This window comes from Theobroma umbraticum, unplaced genomic scaffold, assembly GCF_002168275.2.
Source record: "Theobroma umbraticum cultivar Fairchild unplaced genomic scaffold, ASM216827v3 scaffold_50.0, whole genome shotgun sequence".
Taxonomy (NCBI): Eukaryota; Viridiplantae; Streptophyta; class Magnoliopsida; order Malvales; family Malvaceae; genus Theobroma; species Theobroma umbraticum.
Window position 1 is genome coordinate 6,283,293 of NW_018397261.1, and position 22,604 is coordinate 6,305,896.

Genomic DNA, 22,604 nt, shown 5'->3' on the forward strand with positions numbered 1-22,604 from the left:
AAGGGGAGGAAAATGTGATCTTTGTGTGTTGGGGATGTCTTCCAGTCCAAGGAGACACCCAACGTACCATAACGAAAAGGTGAGACAGAATGTATGAGACTCTTTGCTAGGCAAATTTAGTGCTCTAGTTGATATCATGCAAGGCTTCGAGGTATTGCAGGTAACATTTCTCCTGTCATTACCTTCATGTTGTCAATAGATACATTTAATATACAATCAGGCTAACATACAGCAACCGTTTGTTCCTGGGTTTAAAATAAAAAAAAGAAAAGAAAATTCATTAATATTTACATCCAAAAAGTAATGAGGCTACTGGGGCTTTTAAAATGTCAAAGTGGTGCAGAACTTCAGTCATTCAAGTTCACAGCGACAACCCTGGAGAATCCTCACTTCTGGACTGTCCTCTCCATTGAGTAATCACTCACAGGAAAATTCAAAACTGCATTTTCACTTGCTGGACAATTGATGACTGCAGCCTTCCCCAAGGAACCTTCAGCTGTTTGTGAATCAGCCAAAGCATTATCTACAAGATCAGATTCAAACCTTCGCCTCCTCTCAACTTTATCTGCAACTCTTCCATTGAACTCTTCATCAGTACAAGCCAACATGTAGCGCAGTTTAAAGTTAACCCGATTCTCTACCATAATTTTGTGCCTTGGAATTATTCGCTCTTCTAGAGAATAGCTAAAAAACCTGCAGAATTTTCATTACGTTAAGTCTCTAATACAACAGCTGAGAGAGAGAGATAAGACTCATATTACAAATGAAGAAAGAGAAATGTCTAATGCTAATACTGATAAAAAATGCATGCAAAGATTTCCTGGTTAAGAATAATACATTCAACAAATGACTTGGGAACCTGACTGATAAATGCACATTTTGAGTGCAATAGGATTAAAAAACGTTTCAGCTCATCTCCCAGGACCTTGCTCTCAATGAACCTAAATAATAAATAGTCTTGTCTTGATCATAACTAATTTTAATGAAGCAGTCAAATTGATAAATGAACATAAGAAGACTGAGACAATAAGATCCACACAGCTTGCTGCAATGTTCCTTACCTGGGAAACTCAATCACATCCTGCAAAGGACGGACCATAGTTCGTCGTAAATAACGATACTTAGGATAGAGGAGGTCTACTTTGTATCGAAGAAGTTTAGGGAAATCAGCAATCATCTCACCCAGCTGTCTATGCCGTATGCCTAGTGACAGAAAATATTTCATATTAACCTCAAGCTTATTTCCTATACTGCAACCCAAGAGCTCTGGTCCCAAAGCTATGACCTTTCCAATATCCTTCTCAGTGACTCCAGCTTTCGTCATCAAAAATATGACCTGTATGATATTCCAATAAGATTACATTACCTGTGCTTAAAATCTTAAATACCTCATAGGTAATACCAACTTAAACAACAATACTGATAAATGCTAAAAGCAGAACCATATAGCCCGAAACATATATGCAATGATAATGCCTCCTCGAATCACTTGATCCAACTGAAAAAATTACTTTTTTTTAAAATAAAATTAAATTGAACTACTTCAAGCAATTGTGCAAGGAGAAAGATCAAAAGGTAACAGATGAAAACCTATTCAAGAGTAACTAAAAGATGAAGGTAACATCAAAAGAAAAGGAACAAACCACTGGCCGAATTTTCTTGTGGAGGCTGTATGTTAGTAAGGGAGGAAACTTGACAAGCATGTTACCAATGGCATGATCTCGAACACCTAGGTCCCGCAAAAATTGAACCTGACAAGATAAAAACCAAATCAGTGTCAACATCCACATTATACAGCATGACATAAACTTGGCATAGCCACTCAATATAGCAAACATATAGTTCATGTGAGCGGAAAACGAAAACAAATAAAATTTGAAGTAGAGGACCACAATGGCAAATATAAGAAAAATAAGAAGAGAAACACACTGCTTGGTAAAGAAGAATTTGGGAAGAAAATTGAAGCACATAACCAAGCCAAGACAATAATCACTACCTTAGGTGCGATGGTTGTCTCGAAATTAAAACAGAAAACCATTGGCTTAATGGTAAGCATTCTCCTCATTCCATCTCGGGAAATTCCAAGGTAGTATAAGTACTTAACAAGAGGCTTCCATTTTTCTTCAATGCTACAACCCATCAATTCTGGCCTGAATGCTAGTAATCTCCCAACATATTCAGTACTGAGGCCAAACTCTTTCATATAATTAACCTGGATGAACAAGAGGAACATATAACTTCATTAAATACACAAACTGGACAGTCACTTTAACAAGACTTGCTACAGAGCAACCCCATTGATTCATGATCACCTCGTCATGTACATTTACTTATCAAAGTGAATAGAGAATCTAGAATGTTAAAGGAGAAAAAAAAAAAAAACTAGTCAGCTACCTTTTGATTCATCTCTTCAAGAGTGAAGCAGCCAAGTGCGCCGGGGTAATCAAACACCATTGTCCCAAAATCATTCGCAGTCATACCCATGTTCAAGTAAAACTCTACACGCGTTCTCACTTCCTCCATGCTATAGGACAACAACTTCGGACATCGGCTAATAACAAAACCCATCCAATCCCTCTTAACTCCATTGCTTTCCAAATACTCAACAATCTCATCCAATTCTTCAATGCTACGTTGCAAAATATCATCTCCAGATTTCAAAAGCGTAACCCCCAGAAATTCAGCCTTCACATGAACTGTCTTCAACCACTCAACAAGTCGTCGTATAGAATCAAGATTTCCTTTAGACATGCATATCAGCTTCGCAATTTTAGGATATGAGAGGTTGTTGTGCTTCAACCACCTATACAATTACAATGATCACAATCAAACACTACTATTTCTACTTTACTAGAACGAAAAAGCAAGTAACAAAAGTAATGTCGTAAACTTTGGAATACCTTATAAGAGGAACAACATTGGAGTCATCAATAACAGCCTTAGCACGGACATTAAACGTAGAATCCTTGAACTCAGGCAACCTTTTCAACGCAGCTGCTTCAATCATCACGTGATCAATAAATTCCGACAACCTATTAATCAAATTTGTTGAATACGTAATTCCAAATTTTCCCTTCTTCATTGCTCCCTTAAAAACCTCTGCCGTTACCTTCCTTCTAATCTCAAGCGCCCGCATTATCATCACCTCGTCATCCTCATCGTCCTCGTCGTTATCGTATTCTAGGTGTTGTGTGTCGTTTCGGGTTCCCAATACGGATTGGAGAGGAAGGAGAGAATTGGCGTAAATGGAGCCTGGGAACAGCGGGGAGCGTTTGGAGGCGAGGACATTTCTAGGATGTTTAGTTTTTCATGAGGAATTATAAGTTGTCGGGTTGTTGGTTTATTGTCGTTAGGGTGGACGGAATTTTGGTGCTGCTGTCGGTCATTGTCGCCTTCTTCGGGTGGGCTTTTTGTTTTGTTGGTGGTGGTGGTGGAGCGTGGAGGAGGGAGGTGGATTTTGCGTTATGAGTGCGGGATAGAGGGCCAGGTGTGGTGATTGCGGGAGGTAGGTTGGCAGTGGGTGGAGGAGTAGACAGTGGTGGAATGAGGGTGACGGTGGAGATGCAGATGGAGGGAGGGAGGAGGAGGGGGGCAAGAAAACATCTTTCTTCTTCTTTGGTTATGGTGGGAATTGGAAATGGATAAAAAGTGGCAGATATTTCCTGCTGTTAAGAATTTGTAAGAACAAATATCGAACCCTCCGATCCAAAAGGTTCCATGGTCTAGTGGTCAGGACATTGGACTCTGAATCCAATAACCCGAGTTCAAATCTCGGTGGAACCTAATGATATTCCATTTTGTTAAATGTCAACATTAACCCTTTTAGAAGGCATATGGTGATGGGGAATCAGCATTATTATCATTTTGTCCTGGCTTGTCAATGTTGTGGGTGGATCTTTCCATGGCATACATGTTTGTTGCTATCCATTTTATTTCTTCTCTCTTGTTCTTTTGATACATATTCAACAACTGCTTCATACTGTACTTTTTTCACGCATCTGATTTTGATATGACCAAATGCAAAAGGAAGAGAACAAATACTATATTCTATGAAAGAGACCAGACACTAGAAACCAAGGACAAACTCCTGGAAATAATGGAACCTTCTCCTTTTTGGCCAAGCATGGCCTTCAGTTAGTAACAATAGGCTGCCTGTAGCAAACAGTGTCACTCTTTTCCGGTTAATATATATCCATCGTAACTGCAACATAAAAAAAAATTCAGTATAATTTCTTTTCTCTATTGATTTTCAAGCCCGTCTTTCTGAACAGCTGAAAATCTGATCTGAATGAAGGAATCCTCGACAATTACAATTTACATTGCACAAAAGGACCACAAAACAAAAATCAATTACAATAAAATTGTAGCTTGCTTTAAACCGAAAACAAGCTGTCAAACAAATATGAACCATGATGGTCAATGGCACCCCTTTCTCTTCTCAACCTTTGTCCATCCTGATCCAACCGCGAACTAGAACCACTGTTCATGAGACTGACTTCACAAAACGTAGTTGTCAAATGAACTTCTAAAGAAGATATGTGCATCTAAAGGCCAGCCAATTCAATGCAAATATCAAGCTCAAAACCCCATTTACTCCAAAACTAAGAAGAGCTTCATCAGGTTGCCAACCAGCAGGCACTCAAATGGGAAGCCTACTGTCTTATTAAGAAAGAATTGAGAACAAATTAACCTCTCTGCTAGACCCGATCCTGTCTTTCTATATCTAGTGCTTCAGGTGGTTCTGGGAATATCTCTTTAGAATGCCGTCTACGTGAGGATGAATGGTCACCCCCGCCATTCTGAGCACTGCCCTGTGAACCTGTCGTTCCTGATTGTTTGAAACTGCTTCCCCCTTCTGCTCTAGTAGTGGAGGCTGCTGGAATAACTGCTACATCAGAAGAGCTTTGACGCCAGCTACCAAAAAGAGCAGCATTCCAAGATCCTCTTGAGGAGGTTGTTCTAAGCCTTGCTGAGCTTGAATTATCTTCCCTTACCACCCTCAAAGGATTTTCCAAAGCTTTGAGAATATATCTCATTAGGGGCCGCCTAGAAGGTTTTGGATTGAGACAAGACCTGGCAACAATGGCCATGGCCCAGACTTCCTCTAACAGATCCTCATCCACAAGAAGAGATGGATCCAAAATTTTTGTCACAAGTTCCTTATCATATATACTGATATATGGTAGTGTCTGTTCTAACCATTCCTTCATCTGGGTATCACTGGATGCACTAATGTCCAGCTTACCTGTTACCAGCCCTAGTAATACTTTCCCAAAGCAGTAAACGTCATAGGCACACAATGCTGTAGATGAACCTGACCATTTTACAAATAAAAATGAAATCTCAGAAACAACTTTCGAATTTGACCACAATTTAATGGCAATTCTATGCTCTATAGCATTCCTCTGGTTTGCAAATCCCTCTGATGATGTAAGGTCAGGAAAATTTAAGAAGACTTCTCTGGCAACATTTTTTCTGTCCTAGGGTGAGTAATTATTTATTCATTTGGTAAGTCTAAATAAGTATGTATATCGGCAATAAGCTGCCACTCTCCTAAAGGGGAACAAAAGGAAAGAAAAGTTGATTTTTCGGGTTCACTGCTATCACAATGTGAAGCTTGAACGCAAATGGTTGCTAATTAGTCAAATGGCAGAAGACATTGCAACCATGTAAGAGCTGCAACAAACATGTTGGACCTAAAGTGCAAACTATGCTACCAAATCAACAAGGGATCAGCCAGGAGATAATGATTGAGATCTAAATTAAGTTTGAAATATTTACAAATAAAATGTGCACATACCTGAAGAACCTTGCTCAGATGACCTGCACGCAACAAGAATGAACTATATGACAACCTTTACCAGAAAAACAGCAATAAAATTATAAAAAGGAATATAGAAAGGCAGAAATATGATATGCTATTTGGTAATTACTATGAATGCCGACACATAAGAACCATGCCTGTTATTGCTCCAGGATTTTAAACATCTAAAAGCTATGCCAGTACTGCAGACCCCATAGCAAAATATAACAATTTATTTAACAGGTAATTGCCAGTTCTCTACTGCATTGCACATTAAAACCTGATCTGGAGCACATCCCTTCAAGTCAAGGAAACATGTTCATGTCCTGGGAAAATATGCCCAGAACTATAATAAGCAAATTAATAAGAAGTTAAGAACTCAGAGTGAGCTGATTTTCCAAAGGTGCATGGTACAATGTTCTATCAGTATGTTATTTGTAGCTAAGCATAGAACAATATAGAAGTACCACACTCTTCAATTAGATTTTCCATCTAAAAACTATAGACATTAAATCCTCAACTTGATGCTGAAAAGAAGGTTGATTTTGTTACAAAGCCAAAGGTTAGGACTTTTCATACATCTTGAACTCATGACAGCAAAAGGAAGCTGATAGGTAGTGAGTAAATGAAAGCTATAATGCAAAAATCTATTGTTATCCAAAATTAACTTAAGGAAACTTATGGAAACAATCAATACAAATTTGAAATAAAAAGGGCAGCTGGAAACTTAATTACTGCAAAATATAAGCATGTTGAACCACCATCCCCTGGGATACCAACAAAACATTACTAAGTCAAATGTATTGGGCCACTTACTAAGTGATAAAACAAAAGCCATATGCAAGAACATGCTCAACTAACATCTTAAGCCAGCTTAAATGTTCATCTATATATAGTCACAATCTGAATACATCCAAACAGAGACAATGCTACAGAATACTCACTGTGGGAACCGCAGTAATCTTGTAATTCGATTTTGATGACCATCGCCTTCTTGAGCGCAGACCTCACTCAGGCTCCCTAGTCGCACTTCAAATTTATCATCAAGAAGTATACTGCTAGCTTGAACATCTCTTCACAACAAAAGAGAGCATGTCAGTGCTTGTACAAGTTTTTTAGTCCTCATGAAAACTAATCAATAATTATCGATTGCCCAGCCAATGAAATGAAGATACACTTGAAGCTGCCAAAGCATTAGCCTTATAGAATTAAGTAATTAACCAATAGTTAATGCAAGCAGATTATCAACACAGTAGCATACAAACAAAAGAAACATACATTTGTGTTGGCTACCAAAAGAAAAGGGAAAAAGAAAACTGATTATTGTAACAAAATCCTCATCATATGAAAATTTGCCAATTAACTAGGGTTTCTTCCATATTGCTGAACTCTGAAGTTTTTCCTGTGAGTTTCTCTACATCCCAGTTTACCACATGCATGAGAAAAAAGAATTATGCAAACTGAAAGAAATTTAAGCATAAGAGGAAGAAAGCTGCAAAAATACCTATGGACAAGGGGTGGTGAGCATTCATGATGCAAATAAGATAAGCCTTCTGCCGCCCCTATAGCAATTTTCAATCTTGTTATCCAATCTAATGACTGTAAACTATCATCTTCCAAACTGTTTTTCCTGTACAAGGAACTTGACAAGTCTCCATTTGGCATATATTTATAAACCAGGAATTTTTCATTCTCTTTCTCTAAGCAGTGTCCCAATAGGGGAACTACGCGTGTATGTGAAACTTTACTGAAGAAATCCAATTCCAAAAGGTATGCTTCCTTCTTTATTGACTGCAAATCAATCCTTTTGATGACAACAGAAGAACCACCTTCTAAGATACCCCTAAAGAGATCACCAGAATGACCATGCTTAATGAGGTTTGCATCACTAAAATCACCAGTGGCTTGAAGAAGTTGCTGATATGTAAATAAATCACCTAGACTTGAAAAGTTAATTGCTACTCCTGGTGAAGGTGTTTCTCCAGCAGGAACTGGTCCCACACCAATCCCTCTATGATTTGTTGTACTCCGTCTACGGAAACATAGGACCAGCAATAGCAACAATATTAATAGCACAATAAGCCCAGCTCCTCCCAAAACTGCAGCCAATATTATTATCCTTCTGTTGCTCTTCCCACTTTCAGGTACAGGAGGTTCTGTGGAATTTGGGCGCCCAAAATTATCAAAACTCAGGCCCTTCTCAGCATAAAATGATACACACTCCGTCAGAGTCCTTTGGTTTGTTAAATTTTGGAGACAGTTACTACTAAGAGATGCATTGTCATGCATGTAGTCTGGAACCCTGCCTTCAAAATAGTTTCCAGACAAATCAATAGAACTAAACCTTCTGAGTACAGTTGTGAGACCTCCATAAAACTTGTTTTGGGAAATGCTAAGTTCTGCAGCGGTAGCATTATCATTCAAAGCAGAATTAGGCAGCGTCCCAGTGAAATTATTGTGAGAGATATCGAGCAGGTTCAACCTAGGTATTGACCATAATACTTCAGGAAGGTCACCAACGAAACTATTATTTCTCAGAACTATAACCTGCAACTGACTTGGAGAAGGGAACAAATCGACCGGCAGAGACCCACTGAGACCATTGTTCCCCAAGTCCATTCTCTGCAAATTCCTCAGCCCTCTAAGATCTTGTGGCACCGAACCTGACAAATCATTGCTGCTGAGATCAAGGTCAATTAAGCTATCAAGGTCCCCAAGCTGTGCAGGTATTGAAGAAGTTAAACTATTATTCGAAAGATTCAAACTTTGTAGCTTCGAAAGTGCCCCAATGGCTGGAGGAATTGACCCCGTTAAGTTATTCGAAGAAATGTCAAGACTTGTCAGATTCCTTAGCGAACCGAATGGTGACGGAATAGATCCAATAAGCGAATTCTTCGAAAGATCAAGAACTGAAAGGCTTAACAATTGACCCAGAGTGGAAGGAATTTGCCCAGTGAGCCTATTATCTGACAAATATAGACTAGTTAAATTAGTCAAATTGCCAATACTCAAAGGTATAACACCTGTTACAGAACAAGACCTGAGATCCAGGACTTGCAGTGTCAACAGCCTTTGGCCGAACCAATCAGGGATAGAACCAGGAAGCAAGAATCTAGTGGCGTTAAAGGAAACCAAACGCGTAAAATTTGCAAGAGAATCAACAGCGAACTGTGGGTCTTGTTTACCAAGCCTTGTTCTTCTAAACCCAGAAATGTTAATCGAAATAACACTGCCATTTTCACATCTTATACCATTCCAACTTGAACAGGGGTCAACTTTTCTAGGCCAATCTTTGCTTCTAAGCCCCAAAGAGGATCTGAGTTCAAATAAAGCTGTTAACTCAATGCCTGAACTCGGTTGCTGCTGCTGCTGGACTTGTTGCTCAAATGTAGACTCAAATAACAGCAACAACAAGAGATATAAGAAAGCTACTCCTATGCTACGCTGATCCACCATGGCTCATGGACACTGACCCCAATCATCTAAATATTCTCATATTTCTTTTTTTCTTTCTTTCTCTCTAAACAGAATACATGTATCTTTGCATGTAATGTAAATTTGACAAAAACAAAAGACAGCCCTTTAGAAAAAAAATGGTAACTCTCTTTCTCTTCTGAAGCCTCAACACCAAAAGGAAAAACCCAAAAAAGCTCTTACCTTGATACACCAAAGCTCTATTTTTTATTTCTTCAAACCTGTTGGTAACCAATCTGTATCAACTTCTCTTCTTCTTTGCTTTTCTCTCTCTCTCTCTCTCTCTCTCTCCAAATCCTTCAGTTTCTTCAGTTGACAAAAAGAGAAGATGAGAGAAAAAAATAAAATTTGAAAAAGTAATGGCCAAACTAATGTTAATTAATTAAACAATAATAATTCTAGAGAGAAAGAGAAAAGGAGGAGAGTGGCTGGTCAAAAACTTAAGTGGTGGACTTGTACACTCTTTCCCTTCCCTTCTCTTGTTCTGAAGGGACACGAATAAACAAAAAGGCTAAATATTTAAGCTCTGACAAATCAACTTACGAAAAAAAAAACTGAAAAGAGTTGAACTTTCAGAGAGACAAAAAAGGACAGGGTGAAAACTAAGAAATAAAAAAAGGGCTTAATAGCAGGCTTGAACCATTGGGGTGAAGTCTGAACCAGTGGCTCCGTAATTTTGGTCTGATAAAAGAGCCAGGTCCGGCGATGGTTCAGTTTTTAGTTTGACCTCCGGTAATCCCGCCCAAGCCAGCTAAGCTTCCAAAAAAAAAAACACTACTGCACTAATTCTATTACTTTCCATCTCTTTATTTCATTGTCTTCATGTTCTGTAATAGTCTTCAAACTTTCTCATGTTTCCCGTTTTGTCTTGGTTTTTTTCTTCTTTTGTTTGTTCTTGTTGGGTTGGGATAGGAAAAAAAAAATTGGATTTTGGGGTGAATTTATGTCTCTCAACGGTTTAAAGAAAATTACAGTACCAGTTACTTTACCAGTAACAAAGAGAGAGACTCAAACCTAAAGTGCTTTACGGGGCTGGAAAGACCTGAGCTATTTAAGCAACAGATATTACTTTGCCTTTTTTAAGTCCCTGTTCTGATCACGTGGGATTCCATTGGCTTAATTGAGGGGAGTAGGTAATTCTGATGCACTTCCTTCCCCTTTAGTCAAACCCTTGGCCATCTACAGGTGTATTCTCTGTTCAACTTTCAACCTCTTTTGTTTGGGTTCTTTAGCAGTTTTATTTATAATAAAACTAAAAACGTATGCCAAATCCCCACACTCTTTGAATCAAATTTGATGATAATGGGATAATGGGCTTATGCATATTCAAGCCCTGTCTCTTGTTCTTTGATTATATCTCTAAATTTCAAACAATGTTTGATTATCCAATGTTGGATCTCAATTTGAATATTTTATATTGAAGATAAGTGATTGAAGTGCAATAGTTTTCTTGGGATCACTCAATCTATTATATTTAAAGAAAGATGAAAATGAGGGAGATTGTTGACTGATCTGAATCTGATTGAGATCACTCAATTTGTCATTTTTATACGAAAGTTGTTGAACTATGCATGTATAATTTAAAATAATAACAAGTGAATTCAATAATTACTTTCTCAATTAAACCTTTACCATATGATAAAATATAGCTGGCAAATGTGATTCTTAATCAATTTCAATTAAGAATTAAATATCTCTCTTATAGTAAGATTATACCATATAATTATAGTTTGAGCTGTACTTACCAATTTTTTTCTTTTTCAATAGACATCTTTTTTTCTCCCCACCTTATTTATGTTTTCCTTCCTTGTGTATTAATTTAAGAAAATAAGATCAGTTTCACCTACATATATGCCCTGTCTCTATTCCTCAGTCGTATCTTTCTCTCTATCATTAATTTCTTTTTGTTCTCTCACATGTTCGGGGCCAAAGAGAATAACAGGACCACAAACTCTTTACTAGTGTGGCTGAAGTAAGAGCTTGCTTTTAAAAATCAACACTGTCATGTATGTTCTGTAGTTGAACACATCTTTAATTGAACAATGGGTCAAAAGGAAAATTTCTATTACCAAGATTTTAAGGCCATTGATACAACTGAGTTCTCAAACTGTCATCTTCTGAAACTCAGTTATGGTCAATGCACTTTACACCTCCATACCCACTTCTTCAATGGAACCTAATCTTTATTGGAAAAAAAAAAAAGGAAAAATGGGAAACTCAGGGTAATGCTTTTTTCTATGTATTTATATATAGCAACTTGTTAGTATGAAATTTTGTTTCCTAGTAGCTAGGGCGAGTGGCACCATTGTTGGGCTATAGCAGCATGCTTTGCACGCAATGCATTAATACTGATAGCCATCTACCTAGATGGAGCTTGGCTTCCTCTGAAAAGATTTAAGCCTACTTTCCTCTTTCCATCAAAGCCAAAAATCTCATTCACACGAATGAAAACTAGTCGTCGTATAATACCATTTTTTCCACACAATAATTAACACAAATGAAAATGACACATTAGGAGAAGTTGCTCTCAAGGCATTTTCCCAACGCTTGCAATTTCAGTTTCTAGATCCTGAAGACCATGCTTTTGGAAACGTATTTCCACGGTTTTTCTTTTTTCAGATATGGACTGAAATGCAGCCCTTCTCTGTGACTATGGTCTAAGAGAGAGACATGACAAAGTAAGCCAACAAACTTACATCAAAAATTGAATTCCAAGTCTCCGACCTTCATTCTCAAAAATCACCTTCAGTCATTTAAACCCTGAGAATGTTATGCGTCAAGTTTTCCACTAGTCATTCTTTCCATGGAAATGCATTTAGTTCCTATTTCCTGGAAGCCACAAACCTTTAATTAAAATACTACTGTTGAAAAGATCCTTCCCACAAAGTTTCACCTTGAATGCTTAAGTTTGGCAGCAGGGTAAGGGTCAAAAGCTTCTTAAAATCCAGGCAGCTGTATATTACATTATTATTGTGGGGCAAATCTATTGAATGAATTATGGTCAATATATCGACAAAAAAATTAAAGTAGCTAGGATGCCTTGTTAGGTCTCGGCCTTTGCCAACGACACCTCGACTGCAAAAAACATGTATAATCCACCTACTACTTTCTTTTTTTTTTCCTTCTCTAATAGATAAAAGAGATCAAATCTCATGCTTTTCATACAATATTTGAAGATTAAATACCTTAAATTGTGTTATATATTGTGTTTTACTAACTCTTAAGTCTTAACCAAATAAACTTGGAACCCTTCAACGATCCATGACTTTTAAAATTTTAAAGAGGTTTTTACTCTTAATTCGTTTTTAATGGTACATAAAATATTGAAAATTCAAAATTATTTATTGATTTGTTGACACTTAAAATCCAATGTAAGTTAATAGCAGTGATTTTCTCCAAATTCGTTTGAAATGTATCGATGATGATTTAAGACAAAAATTAACAACGTTTTTTTTTAATATAAAACAAAAGGAACGTTATAATTGATTTGGTAAAACTTTTGACAAATTGAGTATGAAAATATTGGGCATGACCGATCCTTGGCTTGATGGTGATTCATAGGATACTGAAAGACACCCAAAAAGTAATAGTAATAGTAATAATAATAGAAAACAGAAAAAAGAAGGAAAATCTCATGGCGAGAGCTGTGGGAAAAACAAGATGAAGATTCTCAAACACAATATGTCTTATTGAATTAAATTTTTTTTAAAAAAAGTAATATTAAAGTAAATTCAATTTAAACTCTGATTCACGCCATGCAACTTTAGAGAAAGACTAGCGGGCTAGAGAGAACCTCACATTCAATACCTCAGAAAAATAAGTAACCAGACTTTGCATAAATATAAGTAAAAGTCTAAAGAGGTCTGAGAGTCAAACACTTGTGATGCTCAAAAATCAAAAATCCTAGGCAAGTGGTATCATGCTCCCATCTCCGACAGGCCAACAACATCAAAAAGTTTGAGAGAAGGCAAACCAAATAAGTGGAAACTAGTGTTCCAAAATGCACGTACCGTCTGCCTCTCACGATGCAAATTGGAAAGAAAAAGGTTCATTTTATTCAATGATCAAAACCCAAAATGTCTGAATCTTGCACGGTGAAGTAATACTTAAACCATCATCATCATTTATTAAAAGTCGACCTAACGGTATCCAAATGTTGGTAAGGTTATATCATTTTTTGGTGGGAATGAGTAAAATGTTTTAATTAGCGATAAATAATAATCATTTTGCGTGCTTGTATGAAAGAAAGAAAGGAAAGTAAATTGGCTTAAAGTTTTGTTATGAAATTAACTAGTGGTAATCATTAGAATTTGACATGACATGATTCCAAAGGCCATAGCCGACGTTGACTGATTCCTTCTACCTTTACTTGTCCAACATAAAGACGTTACTCGAGCTTTAGTCAATATTTAACAAATTAGACAGAAAAATTAAAGCATAGTCAACCATGAACCACCACTTTGCGTTGTTCGCCTTGTAGGCGTGCAACTTGATTTTTCTTTCCTTATTGGATAGCTCAAAATATCGTTGCGGGGCCATTTTGTCATCCACAAAACCTTCCAAATCTCAAAGATTTTTTTAATTTTTCAAACTGGAAGAAATTAATATGTCGTCCCAAGGTTTTTCTCTTCTTTTTTTGGTAGTGAAATCTATATATATAGTTACATTACATACCTTTTCAATTACTCACCCGTTGGCCGAAAGAGTTGCTTCCCGTAAATCTAATCATGTCAAAAAAGAAGAACAAATCTAACTAGCTGTTGGTCTATCCCTTTCCTGTCCTTTGCTTTTTCTGTCCTCTTTTTTTTCCTTCTCAAGATTTGCCCGTTCCTTGCAGGGGAATTCAATGCTAAGAAGTTGTCTTATTGTATCATCCAAGTTAAATAAATCTTTCTTTCAGATCACAGAACGGAAAAGGGAACTGTACTGTTGTCTTGTCCCTGTGCCTTTCACTTCAACTATGTTTGTGTTTGGAATGGGCATTCCAATACCGAGAGGTTAATCCAGCACAAAGCATTGGAATTGGGAAAGATTAATCTTAATTGTATATTTTAAGGACAAAATAGAACACAAAAAGGAAAGTGAGACCTGAACAGCAGCCTTCATAATCTTATTCCCATGGACCCCAAGTGGCTGCTGCTCATTAAATGATTTGCACCTTTGAATACTCTCTAAACTTCAACTTAATCTTAAAATAATACCATTTACAGGTTAATGTCACTTCCAGGCGTCGCCTCGAGCATTTTGATGATTATGATATATGTTAAGTATAGAATTAAAAACTCAACTATTTGTCTTAAGTTCAGGAATCCAGACTGTATAATCTTATTCTTTGTCATTTTTCAACTGGAAATACTCTAACCCCACTAATGCATATGCTGAAATTAATGTTTGAACTTCCTTCCCAAAACCGAAAAACAAAAGAAATAAACTGATTTGAGTCAGTGTTGGTGGCTTAGACCTTTGAGTGTCTCTGCAGCTGTCCAATGCACATATACATGTTTCAGGGAGTCAGTAAGTAGTAAGTGCAGTTGTTGCAAGTACCTAAGTTTTATATTACTACTTATAGATTAAACAATAAGAAATTCAGTGCTGGACTGATTCTATTCAACAAATATCAGTGCTTAGCACGCAATGTACATGCATACAGCACACCTAAAGCATGATAGACTTTCCCGGTTTGTATTGTATAATTTATCTTTTCCCTATTTTTGGGTTCATGTCTATGAGGGCTAGTAAATTCTTGGTGTTCCTTTTCTCACTGTTTGTCTGTTCTCTGTAACTGGTTTTCTTTCCTGAATATTGAAGGCATACAGAAGATGAACTTATGCTTCACAAATTCAATCAAAGATTCTCACCTCCTTGCACTAGTCGAATTTAAGTCTAACATCAACACTCAAACATTATCATTACCACTTCTTTTCCTTGTGTAGGATGAAGGAATGATAGCCCATTCGTTATTAAGATCACAGTTTACCACAACAGGGCGAGGGGGAATGGGAAAATGATTCAAACTGAGAGAACAATAAATGCAAAGCAGGTATATTTAATTCAGATACTAAAGGATAGTTTTTCTTATGGGGCGTTGGCCCATAAAATTAATGACCCCATGAAAATGCAACCTTATTGGACAGGAAAGCGAACGAAATCATTTTATTTGCCAGCTGTAGCCGGAGCCTGTTACGCTGATAAGTAAACCAGTAAGCGTATTAGTGTAGACTGCCATTTAATGCTCCAAGCATGAATAGGGGGATACAAAGCAAAGGAACAAAGAAGTGAAAGTGATTAGCAAAATAAGAGAACTTGTCATTTCTATGGTACAAGTGTACAATCTTTTTACTTACTCTAGCCCACACCACACGCTTTTGAGTACAATTTCGCCATACCCATTGAAAGTTGGAAACAATCATACCAAAATAGTATGATTAATTGGGCATATCATGTCAGCTAGAAGGAAGGCTAACCTTTCTCTTCAGTTGAAGCAAGAATAATAATCTCCCCCCACCCCACAATCACAAGCAAAGCAAAGAAAGAGAAAAAAGTGTTTAGAACAATCAAAGTGGCATTGAATTTTAAAGGGCTACGCTACCTTCGAACAAACAAAGTTTGTAGTGCCGAAGTATACAGGCGGGAAGATAGAAATCTATCAAGTAGTGATGACCAAATAACGATGGTAATTGGTTCCCAGCAATTGGTTTGGTGAACTTCGTCATCATCACATTGATTTTCAAGTTCGGAACTGGGTAGGATAGAATCCCCCGGTTTGGGTCGTTTTCTTGGTTGTTTAATCGCTTTCACAGCTCTACATATTGACAAAAGATTAAGAACAAAAAGCATTACGATTTCAACATAGAATGCTCAATGCACATGGCATTAAGAAGATTAGATTGAAGATTTGCATTAATTAATCCTCAATTTGATTGATGAGATCAGAGAAGCAGTCAAGAAATACAAAACAGAAATAATGAGATTCTAAATTGATTGAATATTGATTTTGAGGGATTAAAACTAAGTAAGTCACTGTAGACTTTCCATCACAGATCTTAATCCCAACCAAAAAAAAAAAGAGTTTACAATTTGAAGTATACCCTTTTTTTGATCCAGTCAATGAAATGCTTAACAAGTTTTATAGTTTTTAAAATACGCATGCCAAAAAGAATATGAATGATAGCGAAATATAATTGGGTTTTAGATCAGAAATGAATACTTGATGTTGATTAACTGCAATTTTATTAAAAAAAAAAGATTTTTTTTTTCATTTGAGAAGAAATCAATAATAAAAATGTATATACATAACGCGTGCACAATATATAGCACATAATCAACATGACTATGGAAAATAAAAAAAAAAAAACAATGAATATAAATTTAATAAGTCAAAAGTTTTTATATTTTTAATTATCAGATAATACAGAAAAATATTGCCATGGGCTTCCTTGCAAAGCCATCTAAATTACATAATAAAGTTTTTTCTATGTCGGATTTCATTGATCAAGGCTACAAGAAACTTGCAATTTTGGTTGTTGTCCACGGACTGAGATTTGACCAGTCAAAATATTTGTTTTAATATCATAAATAGTCAAAAATTAAAATACGATAATATATAATTTTTTTTTAGTTCAAAAGTCATTGAAGGTTTTATGAAAAATAATAATTTTTAAAATTAAGTTAAAATTATGTGATAAAATTACTTTTATAAGTTTTTTTTATAGATAAGATGTTTGACAAATTAACTTATATAAACTTTAATTTTAGTTAAAAATATCATAAAAAGTGTTTAATAAATAAATTTCTATTAATCATAAATTTTTTTATTAACAAATATTAATTTTATTTTTTTTATTTAAAAATTTTTGAAAATATATAAAAAAATTTTATAACATAAAATTTATATTTTATAATTAATCATTAAAAAATTATAAATAATTTTTAATTAATACGTAATTCATAAATAACTTAAAATCAACTATTTTATTTTTCATCAATGTAGCAGCTATTTGGTTACGAACTCTATAATGTAACTATCATCAAATGCTTTTCTATAAGTATATAAATCTATTTCTTCATCATTATTTCTTTATACTTAACTCTCAATAATGTAATTAGAATTACGATCGCATTTGTCCAACTCTTCATTTATAACCTCACACTATCTAATGTAGTTATTAAGTGTTGTTGTTGTAATAATAATATTTTTCTGTTTTACCAATGAAAATGGCTTCATATTACATAAAATATGACACCTATTCTTCAAACTCTAATTGTGTTTGATTTTTTTTTCTAGTAGTTTTTATAGAACAAGGTAAAAAAAAGAAATCGCAATTTGTATTGGAAAAAGGTAATTTGTAAAGAGGGTGAGCGGAGAGAAAGATCGATTGAGAAAGGAATATAGTTTGAGAGAATAATGTTGAGATTATTTTTAACATATGAGCACATTTTTGAAACAAAAAAGAAATTTCTTAAAAATTTAATATGTTTTTAAAAGAAAATAAGATAAAACTCCTCTTTGAAGTTTTTCTTGCAATTATTTTTTAAAAATTTTATTTAAATAATTTTTCCAAGTTTATAAAACCCTATTTAGTTTCGCTTTTACTTTTAAAATGTAAATAAATTAAAAAAAAATGAACCAAATAAGCATGAAGTCAAAGTTTGAAAATATTTGATTATCCAAAACCTAGCTGAAGGGATCCTAGCTCAGCTGCATGCCAATAGGCCGGATTTGATAAAAAAACAAAATCAACAACAAAGTGCTCGGCCCATGAGCCTGACCCAGGATAAATAGCATGACAAGGCTTTTAAGTTATTTGGACAATGAAAAGTCTTATCCCATAGTAGACCCAATCCAAACAAAAGAGCAGTTGGGCTGGGTTAGAGTCTATCTATTACTGTATTATTTTGGATGACAGAAGGCCGTAAGGGCCTTCATTTGTCAGCTTATTGATATATTTCTAAATAAATTTTTAAATATAAAAGCACATATATTAAGAATTAATATTTGATGCATTGATAGTGTATAGTTTATAGTATCAAATCATCAAATTTTGACACCTTATTAATGATATATAAAGATTAATATTTGATGCATTGATACATTATCAGCTCACCAAAATATGATATCTCGTTAATGAAGTAAAATAAAAAATCTATAAAGATTTAAACTTAAATATTAAAAAGTTTATAATAATTAATTAAATAAAAAAATATTTTTACTTTTCTATCTCTTTTAGATATTATTTCCTTGTTCTCATCTTTTATCCCTCTCCAGATCCATCATTTTCTTCTCCTCTTCTTCCATATCTCTCCAGCTCCGTCATCTTCTTCTCCTCTTTTTTCATCAAAATTAAGTTTTATAAAATTCTACAACTTCAATATCAATTTTTAGATTCTTTTCTTATTTTTTTGAATTTTTTATTTTTATTCTTTTTTAAAGAGATTGTGAAAACGTATCTTTAAAAAAAAAGAAAATAAGATTTAAATATATAAATCTTATACGTAAAATTTTATTACGTCAACAATTTTGCTTTTATTTAACATCAAAATTGTTGTTTTGTTAGAAGCCATATCAGACATTCCTTTCTCATGGTGTTGTAAAGAGAAATTCATGTAGTTAATTTTGAAACTCTTATAAAATAGTTAGTAACACCTCATCAAATATGACTGATTTTCATTTAAAATCTTCAAAACGTGGGGCTTAATTAAAAATTAAAATGTTTATATAACATATCATATGAACAATGACTTTGGTTTAAATACCAAAAAACATTTGATTTAATTTAACATCTAAGGTTTAAATTTATTAGCATTATGGGTTTTGGTAAAATGGTAAAATAACACTTTAAAAGAATTTTGATTTTGATGGGGATTAGGAGTTTTATAAGTGCATTCTAAGAGAAAAAAAAAAAACCTAGTACTGGTTGAGAAAGAACAATTTTGGACTTAATGTATTATTTATAGTCAAAATTGTGGACTAAATAAAATTACACTAATAAGATTTATTTATATGAATATTGTTTTCTCAATTTTTAAAGAACAAGAAAAGAATTTAAAAATTACTTTTAAAGTTACAGAATTTTGCAAAACGTAATTTTAATGGAAAAATAAGAACAAAAAAAAAAAGATCATGGAGTTAGAGAAAAATATAAAAGAAGAGGGTCAAAAGACCCCTACAGTCCTTGTACTATTTAATTTTATTCAATTTAGTCATTGTACTCAAAATTGAAATAATTTAATTATTTAATTTTAAATTTAAATTATTAATTTGAATCTACAAAAAATGTGTTAATAAAATAAAATGATACTAATATTTACAGTTATATTTAACTTTATCAACCATAAATGTAATATTTAATGTAAGAAATTTCAACATAAAAAATATAACTTGAAATATTAAACAAAATAAAAATATAAAACGTCATTATATAGTGCCACGTGGTATGCTGCATCATTATCTCAAATATCATGTTATCAAAATGTGATACGTCATCGTTAACGTCATCATTTAATGGTAAAATTAAATGTTATTAGATGAAGAGACTAAATTGATGAATTTTTAAAATAAAAAAAATTAAATTATTTCGATTTTGAGTACATGAGGTAAATTAAATAAAATTAAATAATACAAGAATTGGAGGAGTCTTTTAACCAAAAGAAAAAAAAGAAAAAAAAACAATTGAGAGAGATAAAAAATAAATATAATTTATTTTTTATTTCATTAATTATTATAAATTTTTAATATTTAATTTTAAATTTTTAAAATTTTTTTATTTTATCTCATTAATGACATAACATATTTTGATAAACTGGTAATATATAGAAATTATATATTATCAGATTATCCTATATATAAATGCTTTCTTTTTTCTGTCACGTAACGGAATGTTACTATTTATATTTGAGAAACCAAACATTGGAAAATCCCACCATAATTGCGTGTATTTAATGGAAAAAAAAAACACAGCATGAGAAAAACAATACGACAGCAATATTCGGTAGTTTTGGTCTCTATCCCAATTCCCAAATCGACGCAGCCATTTGCTTCGGTGACAAGTACGGAGAGCGTGTGAGATATTTTTGTAGAAAATTTTGAGATATTAAGAATTATTCAAGAAAACAATTTTAAATTTTTTTTGAAAAGGGACAGAGGTTTTGAGATATTTAGGTAGGGGCAAGTAAATATCAAGACTTTTATGAGCGTCAACTACTCAGACAGCATGTGACTGTGGACCCTACCTGACACCATCTCAGTCTTTAACTGGTCACCGCGTTGCTAACTAACCCTGGTTTAGTTGGTTTATGGTCACGGATAAAACTTTATTCCGAATATTCTTTTCAGCCCTGAATTAGAATTTCCATCTAATATTTCAATTTTTTGATTATATATTTACAAATAATAAAGATTATATTAAACCCTTTTCACCTACAACATTCATGGAATAGTAAAAACAAAAAATTTAAAAAATTAGGTTTAATATTTTTTGCATAATATGATTGGTTTTAAGGAAATAAATTAATTAGTATATTTAAAACGTGTTATGCTAATAGTTAAACATAAGGATAGACCAATGCTAGCAACCAAACAAGCCAAAACATTCTGTAGTCAAAACTTTAACCATAGTTAAACGCATTTAGTGTACCCAGCTTGCAACTAACCTAATTGGAACCTCGCATCCTCGCTATAAAACCATGCTTTAGCCTCTCGCCGTTTCTCATTCACGGCTCTTCCCAAATTATCCTCCCCTTTTGGTGCTGCTACCCTCTTTTTACCCTAGGGGATTTTAGTGTTTCCTATATGGCCTCAGCAGATATTGAGTTCCGGTGCTTCGTCGGAGGGCTCGCCTGGGCCACCGACGATAGGGCTCTCGAACAAGCTTTCAGTCAGTACGGCGAGATCGTCGAATCGAAGGTCCGTTTGTGCAGAGATCGGACTCCAGATCTGACTCGATCCGACCCGATCCGGGCCTCTCTGTCTATGATCTGTGATCCCTGATCTGTTGTTTTGTGTTACTACTTGTTACTTGATACTCTCTTGTTACTATTCTCTCTTTTATATCTCTCACCGGTACGTTCTGTCTTCATCCCCCTGGGCCGAAGATCGATCGATTCTAATATATCTATATTCTTTTACCTTTTTAATTTATTTGTTTTTAATTTAATTATTTTTAATTCAGATCATTAACGATCGTGAGACTGGAAGATCCAGAGGCTTCGGGTTCGTAACTTTCCGTGACGAGAAAGCTATGAGAGATGCTATTGAAGGAATGAACGGTCAGAATCTCGACGGAAGGAATATCACCGTCAACGAAGCTCAATCTCGCCGAAGCGGTGGTGGCGGTGGCGGTTTTGGTGGAAACGGCGGTTACAGCCGCGGTGGTGGCGGCGGTGGATATGGAGGTCGCCGTGAGGGAGGTTACGGAGGTGGTCGCCGTGAGGGTGGATATGGAAATGGTGGAGGATATGGCGGTGGTGGATACGGAGGTGGACGCCGTGAGGGTGGATATGGTGATGGTGGATCGCGCTACCCTAGAGGTGGAGGCGCTTCTGAGGGCAACTGGAGGTCTTAGAATTAGGGTATGAGTGGGCTTGGGCCGTATGTGTTGTGGTTGGGTTTATTGGGTTGTTTAGTTTGTGTTTGGTTTTGATGATGTTGTTATGGTTCTTCTATGGTTCTCTGTTACTGTTTGGGTTTTGGGTTCCCTCTTTTTTGACCGATGGTTCTTATGCTTTTGTGGCCGGTGTCGTTAGGTGTAAACTCTTTAAACTTGAAAAATGGAATGAAGTATAGATCTTCTTTTCAAATTCGAGCGGATTCTTTATTTACTTTTATTATTAAATTTTTATCGCCGCCTAGCAAGCAACGCCATGATCCACACTGATTAACATAAAATATCAAAAGATAGAAAAGCCTTTGACAGTTGACACCAATTCTGGAATGGTTTATTTTGCTATCCATTCGGTTACAGTTGTCCGTTTGGTATTCGATAAATTCGTAAAATTGATGATCACGATAACTCCTTATCCAATTATCTATTGAATTTAGGGTTTAATTTCTTAGCAGCAGATAATATTCAACATAATATAATGAGAAAATAAGAGTCTATTTGACAACAAAGCTTATAATCTTTAATAAAAAAGAATCAATTATAGGATTAATAGGCTTTAACCTTGTCTTGCATGGTTTTGCCTGGTGATGGGCCACGCCCCACATTCCTTCAGTGACATATGTATTTATGGTTGATCTTTGTTGTCATTTTTGGTGTTTCTACTCTTGTGAATGGATGGGGCCAAATGAGTCTCTTGACCCATTGGAGTCCTGGTAAGCATGCATGAG

At 34.9% G+C, this 22,604-nt stretch overlaps 3 protein-coding genes and 1 non-coding gene across 5 annotated transcripts; 2 read left to right on the top strand and 2 right to left on the bottom strand.

The window, feature by feature from the left end:
• Positions 1-102: 102 nt before the first annotated feature.
• On the bottom strand, positions 103-3,623 carry EMB2219 (Mitochondrial transcription termination factor family protein). The gene is made up of 6 exons (XM_021431164.2): positions 2,901-3,623; positions 2,395-2,803; positions 1,997-2,212; positions 1,644-1,751; positions 1,062-1,336; positions 103-693 (listed from the first exon to the last, which is right to left on the bottom strand). Exons 1-6 carry the CDS (start codon positions 3,140-3,142, stop codon positions 387-389), a joined length of 1,557 nt encoding a protein of 518 aa, XP_021286839.2. The 5' UTR covers positions 3,143-3,623; the 3' UTR covers positions 103-386.
• An 88-nt stretch (positions 3,624-3,711) lies between these two features.
• Positions 3,712-3,783, top strand: TRNAQ-CUG (transfer RNA glutamine (anticodon CUG)). The gene has a single exon. It is a non-coding gene; the product is annotated as a tRNA-Gln (tRNA).
• Positions 3,784-4,209: 426 nt separating this feature from the next.
• Positions 4,210-10,187, bottom strand: LOC110418438 (Leucine-rich repeat protein kinase family protein). Of its 2 annotated transcripts, XM_021431162.2 has the most exons (4): positions 7,308-10,175; positions 6,748-6,876; positions 5,801-5,823; positions 4,210-5,314 (listed from the first exon to the last, which is right to left on the bottom strand). In XM_021431162.2, exons 1-4 carry the CDS (start codon positions 9,257-9,259, stop codon positions 4,698-4,700), a joined length of 2,721 nt encoding a protein of 906 aa, XP_021286837.1. In that variant the 5' UTR covers positions 9,260-10,175; the 3' UTR covers positions 4,210-4,697. The 2 variants fall into 2 exon arrangements, with proteins under 2 accessions (XP_021286837.1, XP_089640029.1); XM_089783903.1 differs by lacking the exons at positions 4,210-5,314; positions 5,801-5,823 and having other exon boundaries at positions 6,744-6,876; positions 7,308-10,187.
• A 10,783-nt stretch (positions 10,188-20,970) lies between these two features.
• On the top strand, positions 20,971-22,072 carry LOC110417797 (glycine-rich RNA-binding protein-like). Its single transcript, XM_021430329.2, has 2 exons — positions 20,971-21,179; positions 21,445-22,072. Exons 1-2 carry the CDS (start codon positions 21,066-21,068, stop codon positions 21,835-21,837), a joined length of 507 nt encoding a protein of 168 aa, XP_021286004.1. The 5' UTR covers positions 20,971-21,065; the 3' UTR covers positions 21,838-22,072.
• Positions 22,073-22,604: the final 532 nt, after the last annotated feature.